We start from the raw sequence: 20,769 nt of genomic DNA, 5'->3' as shown, positions 1-20,769 counted from the left end.
GACTCCATATCCCACCTTCCAGGTACACTGGGGTGGAAGTTAGGTCCCCATGGCCTCAGGCAGGCCCACCCACATGGCTTTGCTGGGTATAGCCCATGCTGCAGCTCCCATGCACTGAAATAACCTGCCCGCAGCTTTCCCAGACTGGCACTCTATGCTGGTGCTTCTACACTTCTGGGGTTTCTGGGGCAGCCCCACTCTTATGACTCCACTAGGCACTGCCTAGTGGAGTGCCTTGAAGGGGGCACTCCTTGAAATCTAGGTGAAGGAAGCCATGCCTCCACAGCTCTTGCACTCTGCACACCTGCGGAATTAAGCACCACGTAGATGTACCAAGGCTCACTGCTTGCACCCTCCAAAGCAGTGGTCCTACCTGGACCTGGGCCTGCTTGAATCAGAGGTGGGGTGGCCAAGGAGCACTGTGCCAGAGTGCAGGGTGCAGAGATCCAAGGTGGCCCTCAGCAATGAGCACACAGGTCCCATGGGCACCCTGGGCCCCTCCTCAAAATCCATCTGTCCCCAAGACCCTAGCACTCTGGGCTTTTGATGGGCATGGTTGCCCCCTCCCCTTGTCCCGAGATGTCCATAATACCTTTGGGGTCATTCTCCCATTGTCTTGACAAATGGCACATGGCTTTCTTGTATCCATACTAATCTCATCAAATGGTGGCCTGGCCACACCCTGTGTGCTATCTTCTAAACACACTTTTTTTTTTCGAGACAAAATCTCGTTCTGTTGTCCAGGCTGGAGTGCAGTGATGCGATCTTGGCTCACTGCAGACGCCACCTCCTGGGTTCAAGTGATTCTCCTGCCTCAGCTTCCCGAGTAGCTAGGATTACAGGTGCTTGCCACAATGTCTGGCTAATTTTTTTTTTTTTTTATAGTTTTAGTAGAGATGGGGTTTCACCATGTTGGCCAGGTTGGTCTCGAACTCCTGATCTCAAGTGATTTACCCACCTCGGCCTTCCAAAGTGCTGAAATTACAGGCATGAGCTACCATGCCCGGCCTAAAACTCCTTTTTTTTTCTTTTTTTTTTTTGAGACGGAGTCTCACTCTGTCACTCAGGCTGGAGTGCAGTGGTGCCAACCCAGCTCACTGCAACCTCTGCCTCCCGGGTTCAAGTGATTCTCCTACCTTAGGCTCCCAAATAGCTGGGATTACAGGCGCCTGCCACCACGCCCAGCTAACTTGTATTTTTAGTAGAGACGGTGTTTCACCATGTTGGCCAGTCTGGTCTCGAACTCCTGACCTCAAGTGATCCACTCGCTTCAACCTCCCAAAATGCTGGGATTACAGGTATGAGCCATCACACATACTTTTTTATTCTTTACGTGGCTGGGCTGAGAATTTTCTAAATCTTTTTCTTTACATGGCTGGACTAAGAATTGTCCAAATCTTGGTGTTCTGCTTCCCTTTGAATTATAAATTCTGTCTTTAAATAATTTCTCTTCTCCCATTTTAACATTTTAACATAAGCAGTTAAGAGAAACCACACAGCATCCTGCACACTTCCCTGCTTAGAAATTTCTTCTGCCAAATATTCTAGTTCATTGCTCCTAAGTTCTGCCCCTTACAAGGTCCTAGAACACAGACATGGACATAATTCAGTCACGTTCTTTGCCACTTTGTAACAAGTTTCCTTTTCCCCAGTTTCCAGTGATATTCTTCATTTCTGTCTATGACCTAATCAGAATGGTCTTTACAGTCCATATTTTTATCAGCATTCGGTTCAAAACCACTTACGCAGTTTCTCAGGAGAATGAGTGAGAATTTCCCCACAGCTCTCCTCTTCTTCTGAGCCCTCACCAGAATCACCCTTAATGCTCCACTCATGGCAATACAAGCTTTTTCCTGCTTTCATTTCACAACTCTTCTAGCCTCAACCCATTACCCAGTTCCAAAGCCGCTTCCACATTTTTAGGTATTTGTTTTAGCAACACCCCACTCCCCTGGTACCAATCGTGGTCTTAGTCCACAGGCTGGGCAACTTAAACAGACATTTATTCTCACAGTTCTGGAGGCTGGATAGGCCAAGATCAGGGCACTGCCATCTGGTGAGGGCTGCTCTCTGCTTCCAACATGGTGCCTTACATGCTGCGCCATCTGAAGCGGAGCATGCTGTGTCCTCACATGACAAAGTGGAAGAGCAAAAAAAGAATTCCCTCCATCAGGTCTTTTACTAAGAATATTAGCTCATTCATGAGGGTGGAGCGCTCATGACCTACACACCTCCTAAAAGGCTGCACCTTCCTACTCTGTTGCATTGGGAATTAAGTTTCCAACACATGAATTTTGAGGGATAGGCAACATGACTCCTAGAGGGATGAATGACTGAATACATAATTCCTGTGTGTCCCCAGAACTAGCAGAGGGCCAAGCAGAAGAGGCACAGACATGTTGCTGAAAGAATATGTGTCGTATTTGTTGCTTACAGTTGTGCTGGAACTCTGCTGTGGGCACACAGGAGAGTCTGAGAAAATAATTGACCACCTAATCTAAACCTACCAAAATTAATTCAGGAAATGTCACCTATTAGTCCTGGAAATACTGAGTTTGATATTAGGTTGAACCACATGAAATGGCCAGTACTTGATCATTTTTTACCAAAAATTGGCCACTCCCTGTGGTTCAGCCTAAATCAAAAGTCTCAGTAGTTTGTTTTGTTTTTTTTTTTTTTTTTTGGAGACAGAGTCTTGCTTTGTTGCCCAGGCTGGGGTGCAGTGGCGTGATCTCGGCTCACTGCAACCTCCGCCTCCCAGGTTCAAGCGATTCTCCTGCCTCAGCCTCCCAAGTAGCTGGGACTACAGGTGTCCACCACCACGCCTGGCTAAATTGGTATTTTTAGTACAGACAGGGTTTCACCCTATTAGCCAGGCTGGTCTCAAACTCCTGACCTTGTGATCTGCCTGGCTCGGCTCCCAAAGTGCTAAGATTATAGCCACCATGCCTGGTTTGTTTTAATTTTTAAGATGAGAAAAAAAAAATGATAAAGCAACTCATTAAATCAAAACCAGAGGCTAATGTCAGACTGCTTTCTAAAGATCAGGTAAGTAGGAACCCATCTTCAAAATGTAATTTTTCTCTAAAATAGGCAATCTCAAGAGTAAAATATCTTTTCATTTTAATGAAGAAAGCCGAGAGGCAAGGGCTTAGCAGGCTTCTCTTACTGTATAAGTTTCAATGGATGTATGAAACTTTTATTTTCATTGCAAAAGGTTTTATGACATTTAAGTCTTATTGGGACATTATTTTTAGTGACAAGCTTTGAACAAAGGCTTGTCAAGCTCCAACACTGAATGGTTCCATTGTGATTACTTATAAATCAGTTTTATTGTCAGTGTTGAGGTAATCAGAGATTAGCTCATGCCTAAAAGCATAACTAAAAAAATAATGCATCACTGAGAAACAGGATTTTGTTGAATTTTTCTCCTGCTACTTTATCTATAAACAATTTGCAGCCATCTAGCATTGAGAAAAGCTCTCTTAGGTAACATGCTAATCTTGTGCCATTCATAAAAAGCATCAAAGAGAATGTTGTTCTTGATTTACCTGCACTGAAAATATACTAATGCTTGTTAATTTGGAACAATAATAAAGATCCTATGAGTAAGCTGTCATTTTTAAATGGACCTCCCAATTACATGGGAGCTGTTAGATGTCAAGAACTTGTGGCTTGCACTCAATCTACATTATATTGTCCCTGGATATTTTTTCAGACATCTGGAGACTGGCCTGAAATAGCACCCAATCATATCAGCAAGCATTCTCCATTTAAGAGAAAATAGAGAAACTTTATCTCTATTGAATTATGATATATGGTGGTTTTCATGGAATCCAGAGTGATGACGCTGGGAAGCTGGTTGAAGATATGACTAAGTAACTCAGCACAGATTTTCTGAGTTACATAAATAAATGAAGCGAGCTCTACTACCAGCAGCAATTTGTCTCAAAGGGCATTATTAAGCTCTCTGAAGTAACAAAAGGCAATAGTGGCAAGAAATCATGTACTTCCTCTAAGTGTGATATACTAGAGAGCATCATATGATAGTAATAGAGCTGGTTCAGCCTTTTCCAGAGGACAGATGTGTAATATTTTTACTAAGTTATGGACAGCACAGTGCTCTCTTAATGCCATCATAACATTTAGTGCTAAAGGGACCTCAAGGTCCCTGAGAAGGCACTTTGACTGGGCAGCTTTGCCAGGTTAAGAGTCCCATAGGCAGTTAACATGAGCAGAGAGGAGGGCATAGCACAGGGTCCATCAGACTCCACATCTCACGTCATACAGTTATGATTAAGACTTCTCAGGCCAGGTGCAGTGGCTCACACCTGTAATCCCAGGACTCTGGGAGGCCGAGGTGGGAGGATCACTTGAGCTCAGGAGTTCAAGACAAGCCTGGGTAACATGGCAAAACCCTATCTCTACAAAAAAAAATAGCCGGATGTGATGGCGTGTGCCTGTAGTCCCAGCTACTCAGGAAGCTGAGGTGGGAGGATGGCTTGAGGCTGGGAGCGGAGGTTGCAGTGAGCTAAGATCATGCCACTGCATTCCAGCTTGGGCTACAGAGTGAGACCTCCATCTCGAAAAAAAAATATATATATATATAAATAAATGAAATAAAAAAGACTTCTCTCTGTCAAGATAATTCAGCGAGGTAACGGATATGGCTGGCCCATGGTAAGTTCTTAATATGTGTGTGCCCTTAACCTTCCTATTTCTGTTGAACTGAATTTTTCAACCTTATCACTTCTCCCAATAGGTGAGATTTCTGTCCTCTGGGCTACAAAGAACTCCTCAGCCAAATATGGGAAGGTAGGAATCTTGTCAGCTTGGAGATTTTCCTCAGCTATTCCTCTTAGAACTCACCTATCCCAACCCCCCAGTGTTTGGTCATGCTGAACTGACAGAAGGAGTCTGAACTAACTAGAGCTTGGCTCAGTGACTCAGCCGACAACTCAATCTGTCAGTCAGGAAAATCTAAGAGCAAAACCTTGTCTTTATCATCAGATGTCCTAGAGCATCAAGGTAAAGAAGTACAAGACTAGGATTATGGGTTGTTCTTTTTGCTTTTATTCAAATAAATACAATACTTATATATAGCCTGATTAATTTCCCTTGTCATATCTCTTTTTTCAGGTTTCAGGCTTAGAATTTTAGTCGTGCAATGCTAAGGTCACATCATAACTGTTCTCTAAGTTGAAACAAGTATTTCAACAGGCAAATAGCGAACTCGCCAAAAGACCTGTGGGTCACTTGCCCAAATGAGGCCAACTGAGATGAGAACAAACATCTTTTTTTTTTGGTAAAAACTGTATTTTTATAGTGTACCTTTGGATAAAATGCAATTGTTTCTTCCCCTTCTTTCCCAGGCCAGGCACTTGACAGCACAGTGCTCTCTTAATGCCGTCATAAAGAGGATGGGCAACCCACTTAATTAACATCCATTGGACTTGATTTCCCAAGAAAATTAAAACAGTGTGAAAGAACACTGCATTTAGCATTTGGCATTAGAGTTAGTGAGACTGATAATGACTGAAATATTTTTGATGTGCTAGAGGTTAATTCAGAAATGTAGGACTGGAGAAATTTCATTTGTTCTAAATGAGTCTTGCTTCCCCTGAATTCTGTCTTTAGGTAGTAACTTCTTTAGTTTGAAATTAGTCTGATTAATATCACCTTTACTGGGAAAAACTATTATCCTCTCTGTGGCTTGGCCTCTGGTATCTCCACATATTAATTTAAATAAAAGTATGGCTTCAACTGCTAATTGATGGTTCAGCTTACAAGGAACTAGTCTAGGCAGCCACCCTTCTTACATGAAGCCAGTTAGGGCTAATGCAACCTGTATGGTCAACTTCAGTTTAAAAATCTTAATTCTCATTGTAAGAAAGCAGCCAAGTATCGAACCTTGAGGCAAGTGGGTTTATAGAGTGGCAGATTTGGGAGTGTGGGGCCAGGGCCACACTGCTCATGCTAATTCACCATCAGCACAAACAGTGGCCCAGTCTTGACTTCCTCCAGCTCCAAGAGTCACCTCTGCAGAGTGGCTGTGGCACCTCACAGAGTAGGGCTGGCACAGAGCCCCTGCCCTGCACGAATGTCCCTGTGGAGTCCCTGGGAGGACAGAGGCAAGCCCTGCTACTTAGCAACTTCCCACACTTCCTGCCTCTGATCCCACTTCCTCTCTGTAAAGATGCTATTTGGCTTAGCAGCAACCCAAGGGAGTGGGAATAAGGCTTGGTGTGTTGAGAACTGCTCCTGCCTCCTTTTGACAGCCAAGGCTGGCAAGGTTGTTTGGAAATCTGACAAACAGCAAGTCTACTTTCTACAAGTAAAAAATCCCAACCACTTCACGGTCACGCCATTAAAGTAAAACTAAATCTCTCTGAAAAATAATATGCTTTGAAACCCTCTGTTACATTTATAAAAAGAAAAGGAAAAACAAAAAATTTCAAAGTTAAAAAAGACCCTTTAAAAATATTATAGCAATAGCCTTCTTCGTAACAAATATAAAACAGCTTAAGACACTTGGTGACTTTCTTAGTTCATTTGTGGGGGAATGGACACACAATGAGGTTTTACTACTGAAGTTAGCTAATTGGTAAAAACTCTAGGAAGAGTTCCATCAAGAAAATGGTTATTTTGGAAAGACAAGTTATGATTATTTCCAAAACGTCAAAAGGAATAAGAATGTAAACACTATATACTTAAAATGTTAATGCAATAATATTAACTCAGTCAAATAAAGAAAGTGGCACCAAATTTATGGCAATTTTTCAAAACAAAAATGTAGCTCAAGGATATTTAAAAATAAATAATTGGTTCAAATAGGGACAACCATTCTCAGCACAAATCAACGACATTCAAAATAAAGTGCTATGAGAAAAAGTAGCCCCACAAACTTCGACTTATTCACATATGAACAGAGATACTATCTGGATCTTTAGGTCTGAAATATTCACCACGAGGGAAAGCTAGAGGCCAGGCTTAGGGCCATCTTTTGTCATTTTTCTTTTTTCTTCCAGCGTGTGCTTAAATATTTTCTTCAGGGTGTTGTAAACTATTGGTCCATTTTCAGAATCAAAATTAACCTGGTGATAAAGAAATTTATATTCAGGACACTGTAACAAGAATTTTAACTAGTTCCTATTTTGAGAGAAGGAGGGGGTGGAGAAAAAAACAGACTTACGAACAAAACTCTATATAAAATACACATAATAAATTTCACACATTTTAGTTGAAAGACTATATTAGAACTGCCAACCATGTCAATACCAAACTTATGAATGAAAACCCCCAAAATTAAATCTAGTGCCTGGATATTTAGTCTAATTATACACACCCAGACATGAAGCAAGTCAACAGTGGGTGTGAAGTGAATTTTTTGAGACTATTATTGATGGTATAAGGGAAAAGTTTCCTGTATTAAAACAGCACATCAGCTGTATACGTCCTGCTAAGAGGCCCTGTGGCCACTCTGGACAGAATCAGAGTGACGTGAATAGAAGCCCAGCTCCCCACCTGCTAGCTATGTGCCCTCATCTCATACCCAACCTCTCTGGACCTCGATCTCCTCCTTTGTAAAACAGAGATAATAATACCCACCTTCATAGGATAGCGTATCTGTGAGTCTAAATATGTTTGGCACATATATACAAACCTCAACTGGTCAGGCGTGGTGGCTCATGCCTGTAATCCCAGCACTTTGGGAGGTGGAGGTGGGAGGGTCGCTTGAGCCCAGGAGTTCGAGACCAGCCTGGGCAATAGAGCAAAACCTCATCTCTACAAAAAATTAAAAAAAATTAGCCAGGCATGGTGGCACGTGCCTGTTGTCCAGCTACTTGGGAGGCTGAGGTGGGAGAAATGCATGAGCCCAGGAGGCAGAGGATGCAGGGAGCTGAGATTGTGCCATTGCACTCCAGACTGGGCGACAGAGTGAGACCCTGTCTCAAAAAACAAACAAACAAACAAACCCCACCTTGATAAAGGTAAATTTCCTTTCCCCTTGATGGGAGAGCACTATTTACACATATTTGCATTTTTTCACCCAAGTTTACCATACTCTGGGTTAGGAGTGATGGCAGAACTGAGAACCAGAGCAAGTACCCACCCTCAGCCCCCTTCCCAGAATAGTGTGTGACTCCCTGGGAAAGAATCAGGGTCACACAATCACTGCTTCTCTCCTTCTGGAATTTCTCCTCTGATAAATTTTGAAAATGGAAGGTTGTTCCCTCTGTCAACAACTGTAAAGGATCTGACTTTGACCTGTTAGCTTGCCAGTGTTACGGACACTGGTAGAAGATACGAGATTTCTGGGTCAGAGACAGACAACTTTTATTTCTCACAGCTGCACGTGCTTCATGTTCACATGGGTTCTCTTTGTCTCCCAAGTCTCATGGGGGCAATGCAGAGGGGCCTAGGTGGAGGCTGCACAAGCACGGGGTTTGCCTCATAGCTGAGGAGCCCCAAGCTTAGGAAACTCCAATGTTTCACAAGGGGGCTGCAAAAAATTCTGCCAACCTTTGCCCCGAAGGGAAACATTTTTATTATCCGGGAAGTCAGAACATGTGCCTTCTGTTCTCCAGGCAGAGCTCTCCAGACACTAGTGAAGAGTTGATCCCCAAAGACAGTGGTCAGGGCATCTGCTCATCAGACTATGAAGAGACCTGAGAGACCCAAGGAAAACTGTCTCCTAACATTTTCTATAGACGGATTTTGAACAATTGCTATCTCTAACTTTTCCTTCATATCCCCTTAAAAGGCCAACAGAAGTTGTAAAGAATTCCTACTGCTTTCAGAGAGACCAATCTTAAGATTTTTTTTCAGTCAAGCTCAGAATTTAATTTTATCTATAACTACACTGTATATCCTATTTGCAAAAAAACTCCTTATTAATATTAACAATGGTCTGAATTGTTTACCTTTTTTTTTTTTGAGATGGAGTCTCACTCTGTTGCCAGGCTGGAGTGCAGTGGCGCGATTTTGGCTCACTGCAACCTCCGCCTCTCGGGTTCAAGCCATTCTTGAACATTCTACAGGCGCCCTCCACCACGCCCAGCTAAATTGTTGTATTTTAGTAGAGATGGGGTTTCACCATGTTGGCCAGGATGGTCTCCATCTCCTGATCTCATAATCTGCTCACCTCAGCCTCCCAAAGTTCTGGGATTACAGGCATGAGCCACCATTCCCGGCTCTGTTTACTTTCTTAAACACCAAACTACAACCTTCTTCACATGGAGGGTAGCCTTTCAGTCTATGAAAATGTAAATACAGATGTAAAGGACCACGTGGTTTGGATTTGAGACTACTGACTCTGGAAACAGTTGAGAACAGATTGAAAAGATGTCAGTGGTTAGTGCCATAGAATCCAGATGAGGAAAAAGGAAGGCCTGAAGTAAGAACATCACTCTGGAAAGAGTGGAGGGGAAGCAGACTGGACAAATATTAAAAAGGAAGAATCTTCACAACTTGTGAATGAGTATAATTAATAACTTATTAATGTTACCACAGATGTTGTCATTCAAAAGCTGGGTTCTTTAACGACACTTTCATATCAATGAGACGTAACAAACAAATTATAGATACTTTCATATCAATGAGAAGTAATAAACAAATTATAGTTGATGGGGTAAGGGGAAACTTTTCTCTCGGTAAGAACCTGGCTTCTTCTTTCTTCAGCCAGGAAAAACTGCTGCATCCAAAAGGATGGGCTTTTAGAAATAAAACCTGTTTGTTTTTTTTTTAACTCTTTCCTTAGGATTTGCCAACCAGGACTCAGTACTGAATCAGCAATGTGGGATGTTTACTTTTCTTTTTTTTTTTTTTTTGAGACGGAGTCTCGCTCTGTCGCCCGGGCTGGAGTGCAGTGGCCGGACCTCAGCTCACTGCAAGCTCCACCTCCCAGGTTCCCGCCATTCTCCTGCCTCAGCCTCCCGAGTAGCTGGGACCACAGGCGCCCGCCACCTCGCCCGGCTAGTTTTTTTGTATTTTTAGTAGAGACGGGGTTTCACCGTGTTAGCCAGGATGGTCTCGATCTCCTGACCTCGTGATCCGCCCGTCTCGGCCTCCCAAAGTGCTGGGATTACAGGCTTGAGCCACCGCGCCCGGCCGGGATGTTTACTTTTCAATAAATGGTTTCTTACTTAAACCCAAGGTAGAACTGGCTCAACAAGCAAAGATTCTCTGACTCTGATTAGGCACATGATCTAAAAATATGTATTCAATACTCAGTTATTTCTCTCTTTCTTTTATATAAAAGCTCTTTGTTCCAACATTCTCCTTCAAAAAACCCACAGTTCAGTTTTTCCTAAGATCATTGTTTGGAAACTTTTTTTTTTTTGGTTAAAACTCTGCAACTACTTAGAAGAAATGTCAAACAGATTTCCATGAAGGGAAAACGTACACATACATGTTTTATTTTAGAGGAGGATGGTGACCTCTGGATTCTGATTTACAAAGATGATGCTGATCTGTGGTTCAGAGAGGGGAAAGAAGAGTGTGACCCACCTTAGTGAACGCCTTAATGGCATGGGCAAGAAAAGCTTCCTCCACATCCACGGGAATTGTCTGCAGGTTCACTATGCAGTGCAACACGCAGAGAATAGTCTGGTGCTGTCCCTGTTTTTGTAGAAATCAAAATTTTAAAAATGTGTTCAAAAAACGCCTCAATAAATCGATTCAAAACTATCTCAGAGTCAAGAATTGGTTTGTGACCAAGTACTCGTAATGTCAAATGCCAAAATATCTAACAAAATATCTAAACATCAACAAATGTTTATTATTATGTGTTAATATAATTTGAAAAGTTTTCAGGAGATAATATCAAAGCTGGCTAGCTATTTCACAAAGTAAAACTAAATTTGAAGATCAGTGCAATTTTAAACCAAGTGTTTCTCTTGCCGTGAACTGAATAGATTTTCCCATTCTTGTTGTTTCTGGATATAATCATGTCAGTTGTCTAGTAGATGGCGACATGTCATAGAGATACATGGACTAACTAACTGGGCACTGAGTGGTCAGGATCTGGGTACCCAGCCACTGCAGATGATATGGAGGGAGGGGGTAGACAAAGAAAAGGACAAGGGCAGCCCCAGTCCCCCAGGAGCAATGCAGTGCTTAAGTGCTTAGCCTCCAACCTAAGGGGGTAAGATACTTAAAAATGCGCCCACTGACTTCACTCCTGGGGGCTGTTCACCTTAGCAAAGGAGAAATTCCATCACCTTCAGCAATACATATCCAAGATGTAATGTACAGAGACCCACTAATTTCAATTCTGAAAACCTACAAGAGCATAATCTATAATAAAGAAACACCTGCAAGCACAAATTATCATTACAATGATGCCTATGAAAGTAAAAAACGTGAAGCAATATAAATGCCCTATACATGGGGTGAGGGTGAAATAGTATAAAACAGGCAGCCTTATGTAATAGAAAGCACATGGGCTTTGTGCCAGAGTGGTCTGAGCTTGAATTCTGCTCTGACATGTGGTGCCAACCTTGGGCATGCAACCTCAGCTTTCTTTGTCTGTGAAACGGGCCTCTACCTCTAAGGGGTATTGAGATAAACAGAAGAGAAAATGCAAATTATGTCCTGAAGGGCTTGGCCCAGTCACCTACCAAACATTAATCTCCCTTCTCATCATCTCCTGTTTTATGTTTGTGATTTAATTGCTGAGAAAATATCCTAAGAAAAGGACTTCAGATACAGGAAAAATTATTTCTTAAAAGATGTGTATTGGGTAACTGTGGTGTGTGAGTGTCTGTGTGTGCAGGCACGCACATGTCTGTGTATTGTGTATTGTATCTGTGTACATGTGTGTGAGCGCATGTATCTGTATGTCTGTGTGTGCATCCATCCATATGTGTCCGTGTGTGTGTGTGTCTGTGTAGTAACAGCAGAAGATTTTTAGTGAAATTTAGAAACTGAGGAGATGTTTACATGCAGCATAGTAGGTAACTCAAGGTTGGTTATTCGATAACATTGTTTCTTAAAACAAAAACAGGCCTGGTACGGTGGCTCACGCCTGTAATCTCAGCACTTTGGGAGGCCGAGGTGGGCGGATCACATGAGGTTGGGAGTTTGAGACCAGTCTGACCAACATGGAGAAATCCTGTCTACTAAAATTACAAAATTAGCCGGGCATGGTGGCACATGCCTGTAATCCCAGCTACTCGGGAGGCTAGGCGGGAGAATCGCTTGAACCGAGGGGGCAGAGGTTGCGGTGAGCTGAGATCGTGCCATTGCACTCCAGCCTGGGCAACAAGAGCGAAACTGTCTCAAAAAAAACCAAACCAAAACAAAAACAAAGCCTATTTTAAACTGAAAATTTAGTATCACTGTATGGATAAAAATGATAAATTGTATAAAAGGATTCATACAATTTCTCCTGTTTCCTAGATCCATTGTCTTCTAATATCTTTTCCTAAAGGTAATCACTATTACCAGTTTCTTATTTCTCCTTCTCCATTTTAAACATATATATTTTATACATAAAATATAGAAAACATCTGTATTTTACACATACAAATTACATATACATGTATGTGTGACACCTACCCCTTTTTAAAAATACGAATGAGTGCATATCCCAACCTACTTCATAATTTTTCTCATATGCATGCTCACAGCAAATAAGTAGAAACAAACACCCAACAATGAAAAAGTGGTTAATTATGGCACAGTCTCGTGTTATAGCATCATATCTGTTACAGTCAATATTTATGAAAAGCTTGTGTTATTTGCGGGAAAACAGCTATAACTTTAAGCAAAAATGAAACAAACTTACATGTTAAAATGATTTTTAACAAGTTAATATACATATTGATAAGTTTAAAAGATTTGAAAATGTTTGCAGTGCCTCTCCCAGGACTATGGATAGTTCTCCTTTTTATTTTTTATTTTTGTATTTTCTAAGCGTTTACACTGGGTATCAGTTTCTTCTCTTCTCTTAGAAAAACTATTAAATTAGACTTAGATTTGGGGTTCTGTATGAATTCCCTTTTTTATAATGGATTTTTTTTTCTGCGTGAAAAACTAAGGGCTTCAGTTACAGTCATTAACTGGTCCTACAGCCACTTTACCTTCTCTAATAAAAACAGTGCTTCTGCGGCATCTGCTCGCCTGTCAACCAACATGTCCACATCCTCTTTGGTGATTACAGGCTCCTTCAGTTGCTCCACCCAAGACCACATCAAGCTGCATAGGATGAAAGGGTCCCTCTCGCCACATATTCTTTCCCAAGCTCCATCTCGGGAATTAAGCTCTTTCTAAAAAGGAAGAGAAAGAGACAGACAAACAGAGATAGAGACAGGGAGAGGAGAGAGAGGTGCACCAGTTGACACTGCATGATTCTCGCACTGCCCACGAGAGTGAAAGACTCAGGCTCTAGGGTGCAGAACGGGGACCCCTCCCAGCCTCTCTACTTCCAGGCTGGACACTGGACTAAGACATTGAATTCTGTGAGCCTCAGTTTCTCTCTATGAAACTCATCCCTTGCCTCACAAGTTGTTGGGCTGACTGACTGAGATAAGGTCGGTTAAAGCTTATAGCATAGAGAAAGGGCTTAGTTAATCCAAGTTCTCTACTTTATTCAGAAACCACAGAAACAGTTCAGAAGAGCCTTCCTTTTCAGGCTTCTGGTGAACAAAACAGAACTATTTTTTGCAATAAAGTAGATGGTAGACAAAAAAGTAGAAATAAGGGAACATTTATACATTAACCTGGGGTCTAAGGAAAGGCTTTGACTGAGCTTCGAAGTCTGCAAAAATAAAATGAAGGTGCTTGAAAGTTGGTAAATGGGGCATATGTACTTCTTTGAAATATCTTTTTAGAATCCTATGTAGGATTTAACAATAAGCCTGAAATCTGACATAGGGAAAATAACTGGAAAGTTTTTCTGATACTCCAATTGCTTAGAGAAAATTTAAGCATGAGATTTTAAAACTTTACCTCACAGAGAGCAAAGGAAAAGTGAGATAAAGATTTTAATGAATTTCTGATAGGGTTCAGATTTATGTTTCAGTGAGTCAAATACATTTTTACAATAGAAGTAAGTGTAATAATTGCTACCATTCACTCGTTCATTCACCTATCCAATATTTACTACATGCACACAGTGGGACTGAAACTGTAATGCCTGTCTTATCTCTAACTCTCAAATGGCACCCAGCAGGGAGCTTCCTCACCGGTAAATGCATTGGGGCTCAAGAAAGATGAAATAACTCACCTACGAGCCAAAAGCTAGAAAATGGCAAAGGGGGTGTTCATACCCAGTTCTGTCTTACTCCAGAGTCTGTGCTGTTTCTGTTACACCACAAGGGCCCTCTGGTACTGGGTTTGTTTTTATTATCTTATGAATACGCCAATACATTGTTATTGACAGTCCTTCCTATCCCATAGATCATGTATAAAACAAAGTAGCTCTTGATTCAATCTTATGAAGCAGACAATCTGGGCAGAACTGACACTACTCAAAAACCCTCTTAGTAAAATGACTATCTTATCATGATGTTTCCTGAGGCTTTCCAGTGAGGTTAGCCAAGAATCCTGGGATAATGGAAAGTATTAAACACATGAGCTGTACCCTGACTCTGCCACATGCACGCCATGTGACCCTGAGCAAGTCACTTACCCTCTAACCTTCGTGACCTTTAGCATCCTCATCTGTGACACTGAATTCATAAGATTAACAAAGACTGTAGAAATAGTATCATCTGCCTCACAGATATGTTCTATGATAACTGTGAAAAATCACATGAAATAATATATGTGAAATGGTCTAGTACAGGCATGGATGGCATTATACTATTCAAATAATGTTCATTTTATTCTTTTCCAGAATTCAGCTGATTTTTTGATGACTAAAAGTCCTAAAATAAAATCTAGAAAGGAAAAAAAAACACAAAACTATCCTGATTAAAGGTCTGTGTTCACCTCCAGAAAATGCTTTCATATACTCTACGTACAGTCTGGCCCAAACCAACTCCTGAACACTTCATCACCACAGGCAGAGCTCGCACAGCCACTGGGGCTGACCCAGGAGTGAGGGTGCGAGATTTTCATCTAAAATAGAAGACTCTCTTGCTTGCTAACTCTTAACACACAGTAATGCCCAGGAAACATTTGCTGACTGAATGAAAGACTTTTTCAGTTTGGAGCAGAAAATAAAGAAAACAAGTCATTTTGGAAGAAAGCAATACATTTAACTATTGGATAGGCAAAACACAATTCTGAAGAATCAAATTTTTACCAAAAGTTCTCTCCTCCCATTATATAGTTGTAGGTTAGTGTGAAGCTCCAAACTTATTTTTCATGCCTCTGCACCTGAAGAGATACTGGCACTCAGAAATTGTATATGCCTTGTTTAATCAATGGCAGACTATGAAAGCGAGCTATTAAAATAATTCACAGTAGGTTATGGTCTCAAAAGTCAAGATTTTGGTGATTCACGACAGTCCAAGTCAGCCTCCTTTTGGGTTAGTTTAGCTGTTTCTGATAGCTAGGTTTATAAGGCCTATCTTTTCTCGAGAACAGGTGCTCGCTCATTCGGGGCAAAGAAAGTATGGCTGACTTATGACTGTATCCTAGTAAAAGCACAACACAAAAAAGGGTTAAAAATTTACATTCTAATTGAAGTAAAAGCTAAGAAATGGACCCCAAAGACCTCATCTCAGCCAAAGTGAATGGCACGTAGGAATCTGTGGTTCCACCCACTTGCTCTCCTGATTTCCCATAGTTGCCCTATTAGAGCGGGATTGGCAAGTCTGAAGGAGGGGATGCCAAGGAGACAGCCTCACTTTTCTGACCTTGCTCAGCACTAGTATTGATGAGCTTTGGAAAATAACTATTTTATTTATGTCTGTAGGTCAGTGGTTCTCAAAGTATGGTTCCCTCTGCCAGATCTCAGGTTAAAGATGCTTCAAGTCAGTTTCGAATGCTGTCTGCTGTGGGCCAGTTGTCCCCATAGACCCAGGAAGAAAGAAAGAAGCTACTAATATCAATGCCTTGTGTGGGTCAAGCATCGTACCAAGTGCTTTCTTGCATATGCAGATTTAAATGAAACCACACAAACATCCTGTGTTTTTTCTAAAACATCAGGTTTGCATCAGAGATGAGAAACCTGAAGTTTGAAAGTTAAGTATTATGCAAACGTATCTTCACATTTCTATAATAAATAAGTTTGGGAAAATGTATTACACTTTTGCCCTGACATATTTCCAACATGTCTATAATTAAATAAAGTACTAATAATACCTGCCACATTTCTACCTTCCTTTTTAGTTCCTCCTTTTCTACAGATTCATTTAAATTTGCTAGAGCTTTGGCCGCCAGTATTCTTCTTGCCTCAGCACTCAATTCAGACTGTAATGTAGAGTGTGAAGCTGCTTCAGCCACATCTTTACTGTCCTGGGTTTCATGTTCAACCAAGAACTGTGCTTTCAGACTGCAGCCACAGTCCAGAGGTCTTTGGGGTGTCCTGCTGTTCTGCCTGACAGACCCAGGGCTCCCAACACCATGAGTTTTACACTGACAGTGAGACACTTGCTGGTGAGTAGGGTTTGGATCCTTACGGCCATTTGCAAAGTTGGGTGAAACTGGTTCCCCAGGGCTGTGTGGGCCTGAAACATCTGCAGAGAAAGCTCTACTCTGCTGTGCTTCCTTTGGAATGATCCGTCCATGGAAAATTGGTGAGCCATTATCTTTGAGCCCTTCCAGCCCTCCAAACTTAGACTGACTCCAGAAAGAAAGTGTGCTGCGAACCAAGGCTTCTTTATGTAAGTCTGGTTCTGGAGACTGTGGGATGTAACAATGGCTTATGCGCTTCTGCTGCCTGGGGTTGTGGCCAACCAAGACCTGGACAGGCACTGTCTGTGGAGGCTCCCCTTCCTCCAGGAGGTTCTCGGCCCTCTTTAAATCTGAGTCACTGTAGCTGAGCCGCCTTTTCAGATGAGAAAGGGGTTGAAGGCACTCAACATTCCGCCTTTTCCAAAGAGGGTCAAACTCTTGCTCATTGGAGAAAATCATGCCTCGATTGTCAAAATCTGCTGCCACTGCAGTGGGGTTAGGCGGGTTGGACACATCACTGTCATTCCTCAGTAATTCTTTATCCAGCTGCATGGTGACCATCTCAGACATGGTCTTTTCTATTTCAGCAGAGAGACCAGGTCCTTCGGACTCGTCCTTCATCATCACTGGCCTGTTTTCCGCTAAGTCCAGAAGCAATTTGCAAACTAGGTGGATAATTTTTGGCACATGTTTCAGAAGTCGTGCCTCATAACCATGAAGCAGATGACGCTGGCGAATTAGATATTGAGCTAAGGTGACAGCATGTGCTTTGGGATCACAGCAAGAGAATATATTGCGGAGAGGAGTTAGAAACTGAGTAAATTCCCTTACACAGAGGAGCTGCCCTCTGGTTTGTATGGAATTGGGTCGCTTTGCCCGCACAAATATAATTGCTTGGTCAGCAGTCATTCTTGTTGCAAAAACTAAGTAACAGGCTATTAAGACACCTAAACAGTGAAGAAGAGAAGACTGATATGAGAAAAATTTACATTTTTATTTTATTTATCGCTCTTTGATGATTTACAATTTGAATATGCATTAAGAAATCAAATACATAGAGACACATTTTAAGGACAATTATGATGATAACTTTGTGACTTTTTGTAGAGGTGTTATTATTGCATGTTCCTTACTGTGCAGAACTTTATTAAATGTCTACGTGGCACCCCCTCCCCATGACTGAGTCATCTCAGTAGCCCAGAGCTGTGCCAGCACAAGCACAATGCAGGTGAGTAAGTGTGCAGGAGGGAAGGGAAACTGATCATCTGGCCCATCTATCCTCCTTGTTCTACTCAACTCCAACAGAAGAAAGCAAATCCTGTTTCTATTTTCCACTCTGAACAGCTCTTGAGAATTTCCATCCAGTCAATCCATACACTTTGTGCTTGGAACCTCTCACCCTGCCATCTTTGCCATCAACTGCTGGCACATCCCAGCTTGGCACTGTCCCTACCATGGCAGTTTCTTCTTTGGGGATTATTCATATTCACAGCCTACTTTTCCTCCTGGCAATTCTTTTTCCAGATTTGTGCCTATATTAATATGTGTTTTTCTTCAGACCATGATATAAGTCTATTTTTCCATAAGCAATTATGGAAAATTAAGCAATCTTAAGGAAGCCAGCCTTAATGGTATAAACATTATGTACTCTCATTAACATCTAATTAAAAGGAATAACTAGTAAGATTATTACTAGTTAAAAGGTAATAATTACTAGTGAAAAGGTAATAATAAATTAATTCAAATGTAACAGTCAATATTAAAGTAAAAGGCAAATCAAATACACCTGTGTGATCCCCAAGTTTGTGAACATCTTGTTACATATGAAAATCAGAACCTCTGAAAACTGCATGCTCTCCAGTTCACAGTCGGGAATAACATATCTTTCTCACTAGGACACAGAAGATCTTAGTATAAATGTAAAATGTCTGCAGAGCTATCATGTCAATGTCTACAAACAGTGAGATTTTGGCTTGATCCTAAGAGCTACCAATCTCAAGCAGAGCTGAGTCTCCTCCCCTGAGCACGCTTCCAGGTATGCGGCAGACCCCTGGCAGGAGCACAGGTACACTGGGTATACTGTGGACAGAGTTGAGCTGCATGTGGTTGGATCAGATGACGATGAAAATTTCAGCCCTACAGCCTTTATTTTTGCCCTAATATCAGCACTGTAATGAAATTGAGCTGAATGTTTTAAGTCAAATCACTGACTTTTTAATAGAATTCTAGGCACAGATAGACTCTTCTTCACAAACAAAACCCTTATACCTCCAAAAATGGAAAGCACATGAACTCTGGAGTCAGACAACCACGGATTTAAAGCTTGGCCCTGGCACTTACTAAATGTAGCCAATTACTTCTCTCAAATTGCAGTTTCTCCAACTCACATTGTTGCTAAAGACTTTAAAATGACATACATATGGTCATTGTAACTACCTGTTTATGGTATTTCAAATACCTTAAAATTATTTTTGATTTAGTTTTTAAAGTTGACATAATAATTATACATATCTATGGGGTATATAGTGATGTTTTAATACATATGATGTATAGCGACCAGATCAGTGTATTTAGTATATGCATAATCCCCAACATTTATCATGTATTTGTGCTGGGAACATTCAATATCCTCCTTCTAGCTATTTGAAACTATATATGATTTTTAACTATAGACACCCTACAGTGGTACAGAACACCAGAACTTATTCCCTTCTTCCACCTGACTCCAAAGCTTTGACAAGATTCTGAGAAACATTTTTCCTCAAATTAGGAAATCTTATTCCTCTTATGTTTAAATACGCCTACAAGGCAATAAACCACCTCTTAGGACTTACCTGTTCGACCAAGCCCTGCATGACAATGGATAGCTACTTTTCCTTCCTGTAAGGCAAATGTCATCACCTTCACCATATCTAGGATAGTAGTAAGAGATGCTACACCATAATCCTTCCACCCGAAATTGTAGAAATAAACTAAGAAAAAAGAAAAGGAAAAGAAAATCAACATACAGGAAATTAACGAAATTACATACACTAATGAAAAGTACACAGATCTACACTGAGGCATGTAGATCTCAGTGCATACACTGCATAAAATAAGAGGGATTTTACATTCCCAGTAACTTTACTGTTCACGTTTACTCACAAAGCATATTTTATATTACTGAAGACATTTCCTGCAGAAACTCAGCCAGAAAGAATTATGGTGAATTAGAATTACAAATTAATAAAGTCAGTGATTCATGCTCTAGTTACTCAGCTATGGAGGGAAAGCATACACTCTTGTTTAAGCAGGGAAATGTGTCTTAATGACTGATAAATAGCTTAAGACAGTATATATAGGTTTTCTATCCAGTGTAAATAAGCGTCTTTAAAACAAGTTCCAAGATTGTTTATCCTTTCCAGCCTGGTTTGAAGGACACATGTTGAATGTATTTCATCCCAAAGCTCCTGTGATTGAGGTGGCTTTGAAATTGTTAGAAGTAGAATTCCTGGGCGTCATTTTGGGAGCAGGGCTGGACAGCAGTAAACCTGGAGCATGTCCAGGTTCCAAACCTGACTACCATTTCTAAGCTGTGTGATCTTAGGCAAGTAGGTAATTCTCTAAGCCCCATGTGGCTTCATGTGTAAAATAGAAATAACAACAACTTTGTTACACAACTGCTTTAGGGGTTAAATGAGATAACAGTGGCTGGCATTAATTAAATGTTAATCATTATTACTATGGGGTCTCCTCCCAACATCCCTCTTACAGGAAAAAAGAAATCCTATACTTCCAACAGCAATACCAAAGAGAATGGTAGCTCATTTTTTTCTGATCCTTACTACTATGCAGGAGGTATTTATTTCCATCACCTTTTCAATTTAAGACCCCAGCAGAGAAAAGCCTCTGAGTGCTGCCCTTGATAATTCATGAGAGGAGGGTGGGAGGAACTTACTGCCAGCCTCCATGAAAGCCTCAGGAAGGTATGTGAAGCCACTTTCTTGTTCCAGAGGGTTCCCACAGCTAGCATGCTCACCAGGGCGCTGGAGGTTGATTATTGTTTTTATGCCATGGCTTAAAGGAAAAAGGGCAGTCAGTCATGTTGGGAACCAGCATTTAAAAAAAAATAACCTTTTTTGGCATTAATCAACATTATTAATTACCCTCAAAATCTTAATTTCTCATTTGAAATACACCCTTCACTGCCTATGGTTAAAA

At 41.2% G+C, this 20,769-nt stretch overlaps 1 protein-coding gene across 6 annotated transcripts in view; it reads right to left on the bottom strand.

The window, feature by feature from the left end:
- Nucleotides 1-5,050: 5,050 nt before the first annotated feature.
- The window catches only part of PTPDC1 (protein tyrosine phosphatase domain containing 1), a 56,927-nt gene continuing 41,208 nt past the window's right edge, over nucleotides 5,051-20,769 (bottom strand). For 4 of the 6 annotated variants that reach the window (XM_050761584.1, XM_050761581.1, XM_050761582.1 and 1 more), the window contains 6 exons: nucleotides 20,507-20,625; nucleotides 19,404-19,541; nucleotides 16,258-17,516; nucleotides 13,086-13,271; nucleotides 10,510-10,620; nucleotides 5,051-7,094 (listed from right to left, as the gene is read on the bottom strand). In XM_050761584.1, coding sequence (XP_050617541.1) covers nucleotides 6,978-7,094; nucleotides 10,510-10,620; nucleotides 13,086-13,271; nucleotides 16,258-17,516; nucleotides 19,404-19,541; nucleotides 20,507-20,625 — 1,930 coding nt within the window. In that variant the 3' untranslated portion in view covers nucleotides 5,051-6,977. The remainder of the gene's footprint in view (nucleotides 7,095-10,509; nucleotides 10,621-13,085; nucleotides 13,272-16,257; nucleotides 17,517-19,403; nucleotides 19,542-20,506; nucleotides 20,626-20,769) is intronic. The other 2 variants (XM_050761585.1, XM_050761583.1) reach the window with 1 other exon arrangement.

Source organism: Macaca thibetana, chromosome 15 (genome assembly GCF_024542745.1).
Source record: "Macaca thibetana thibetana isolate TM-01 chromosome 15, ASM2454274v1, whole genome shotgun sequence".
Lineage (NCBI taxonomy): Eukaryota > Metazoa > Chordata > Mammalia > Primates > Cercopithecidae > Macaca > Macaca thibetana.
Note: the sequence above shows the minus strand (reverse complement) of the source record. Positions and strands in the feature narration are given on the sequence as shown.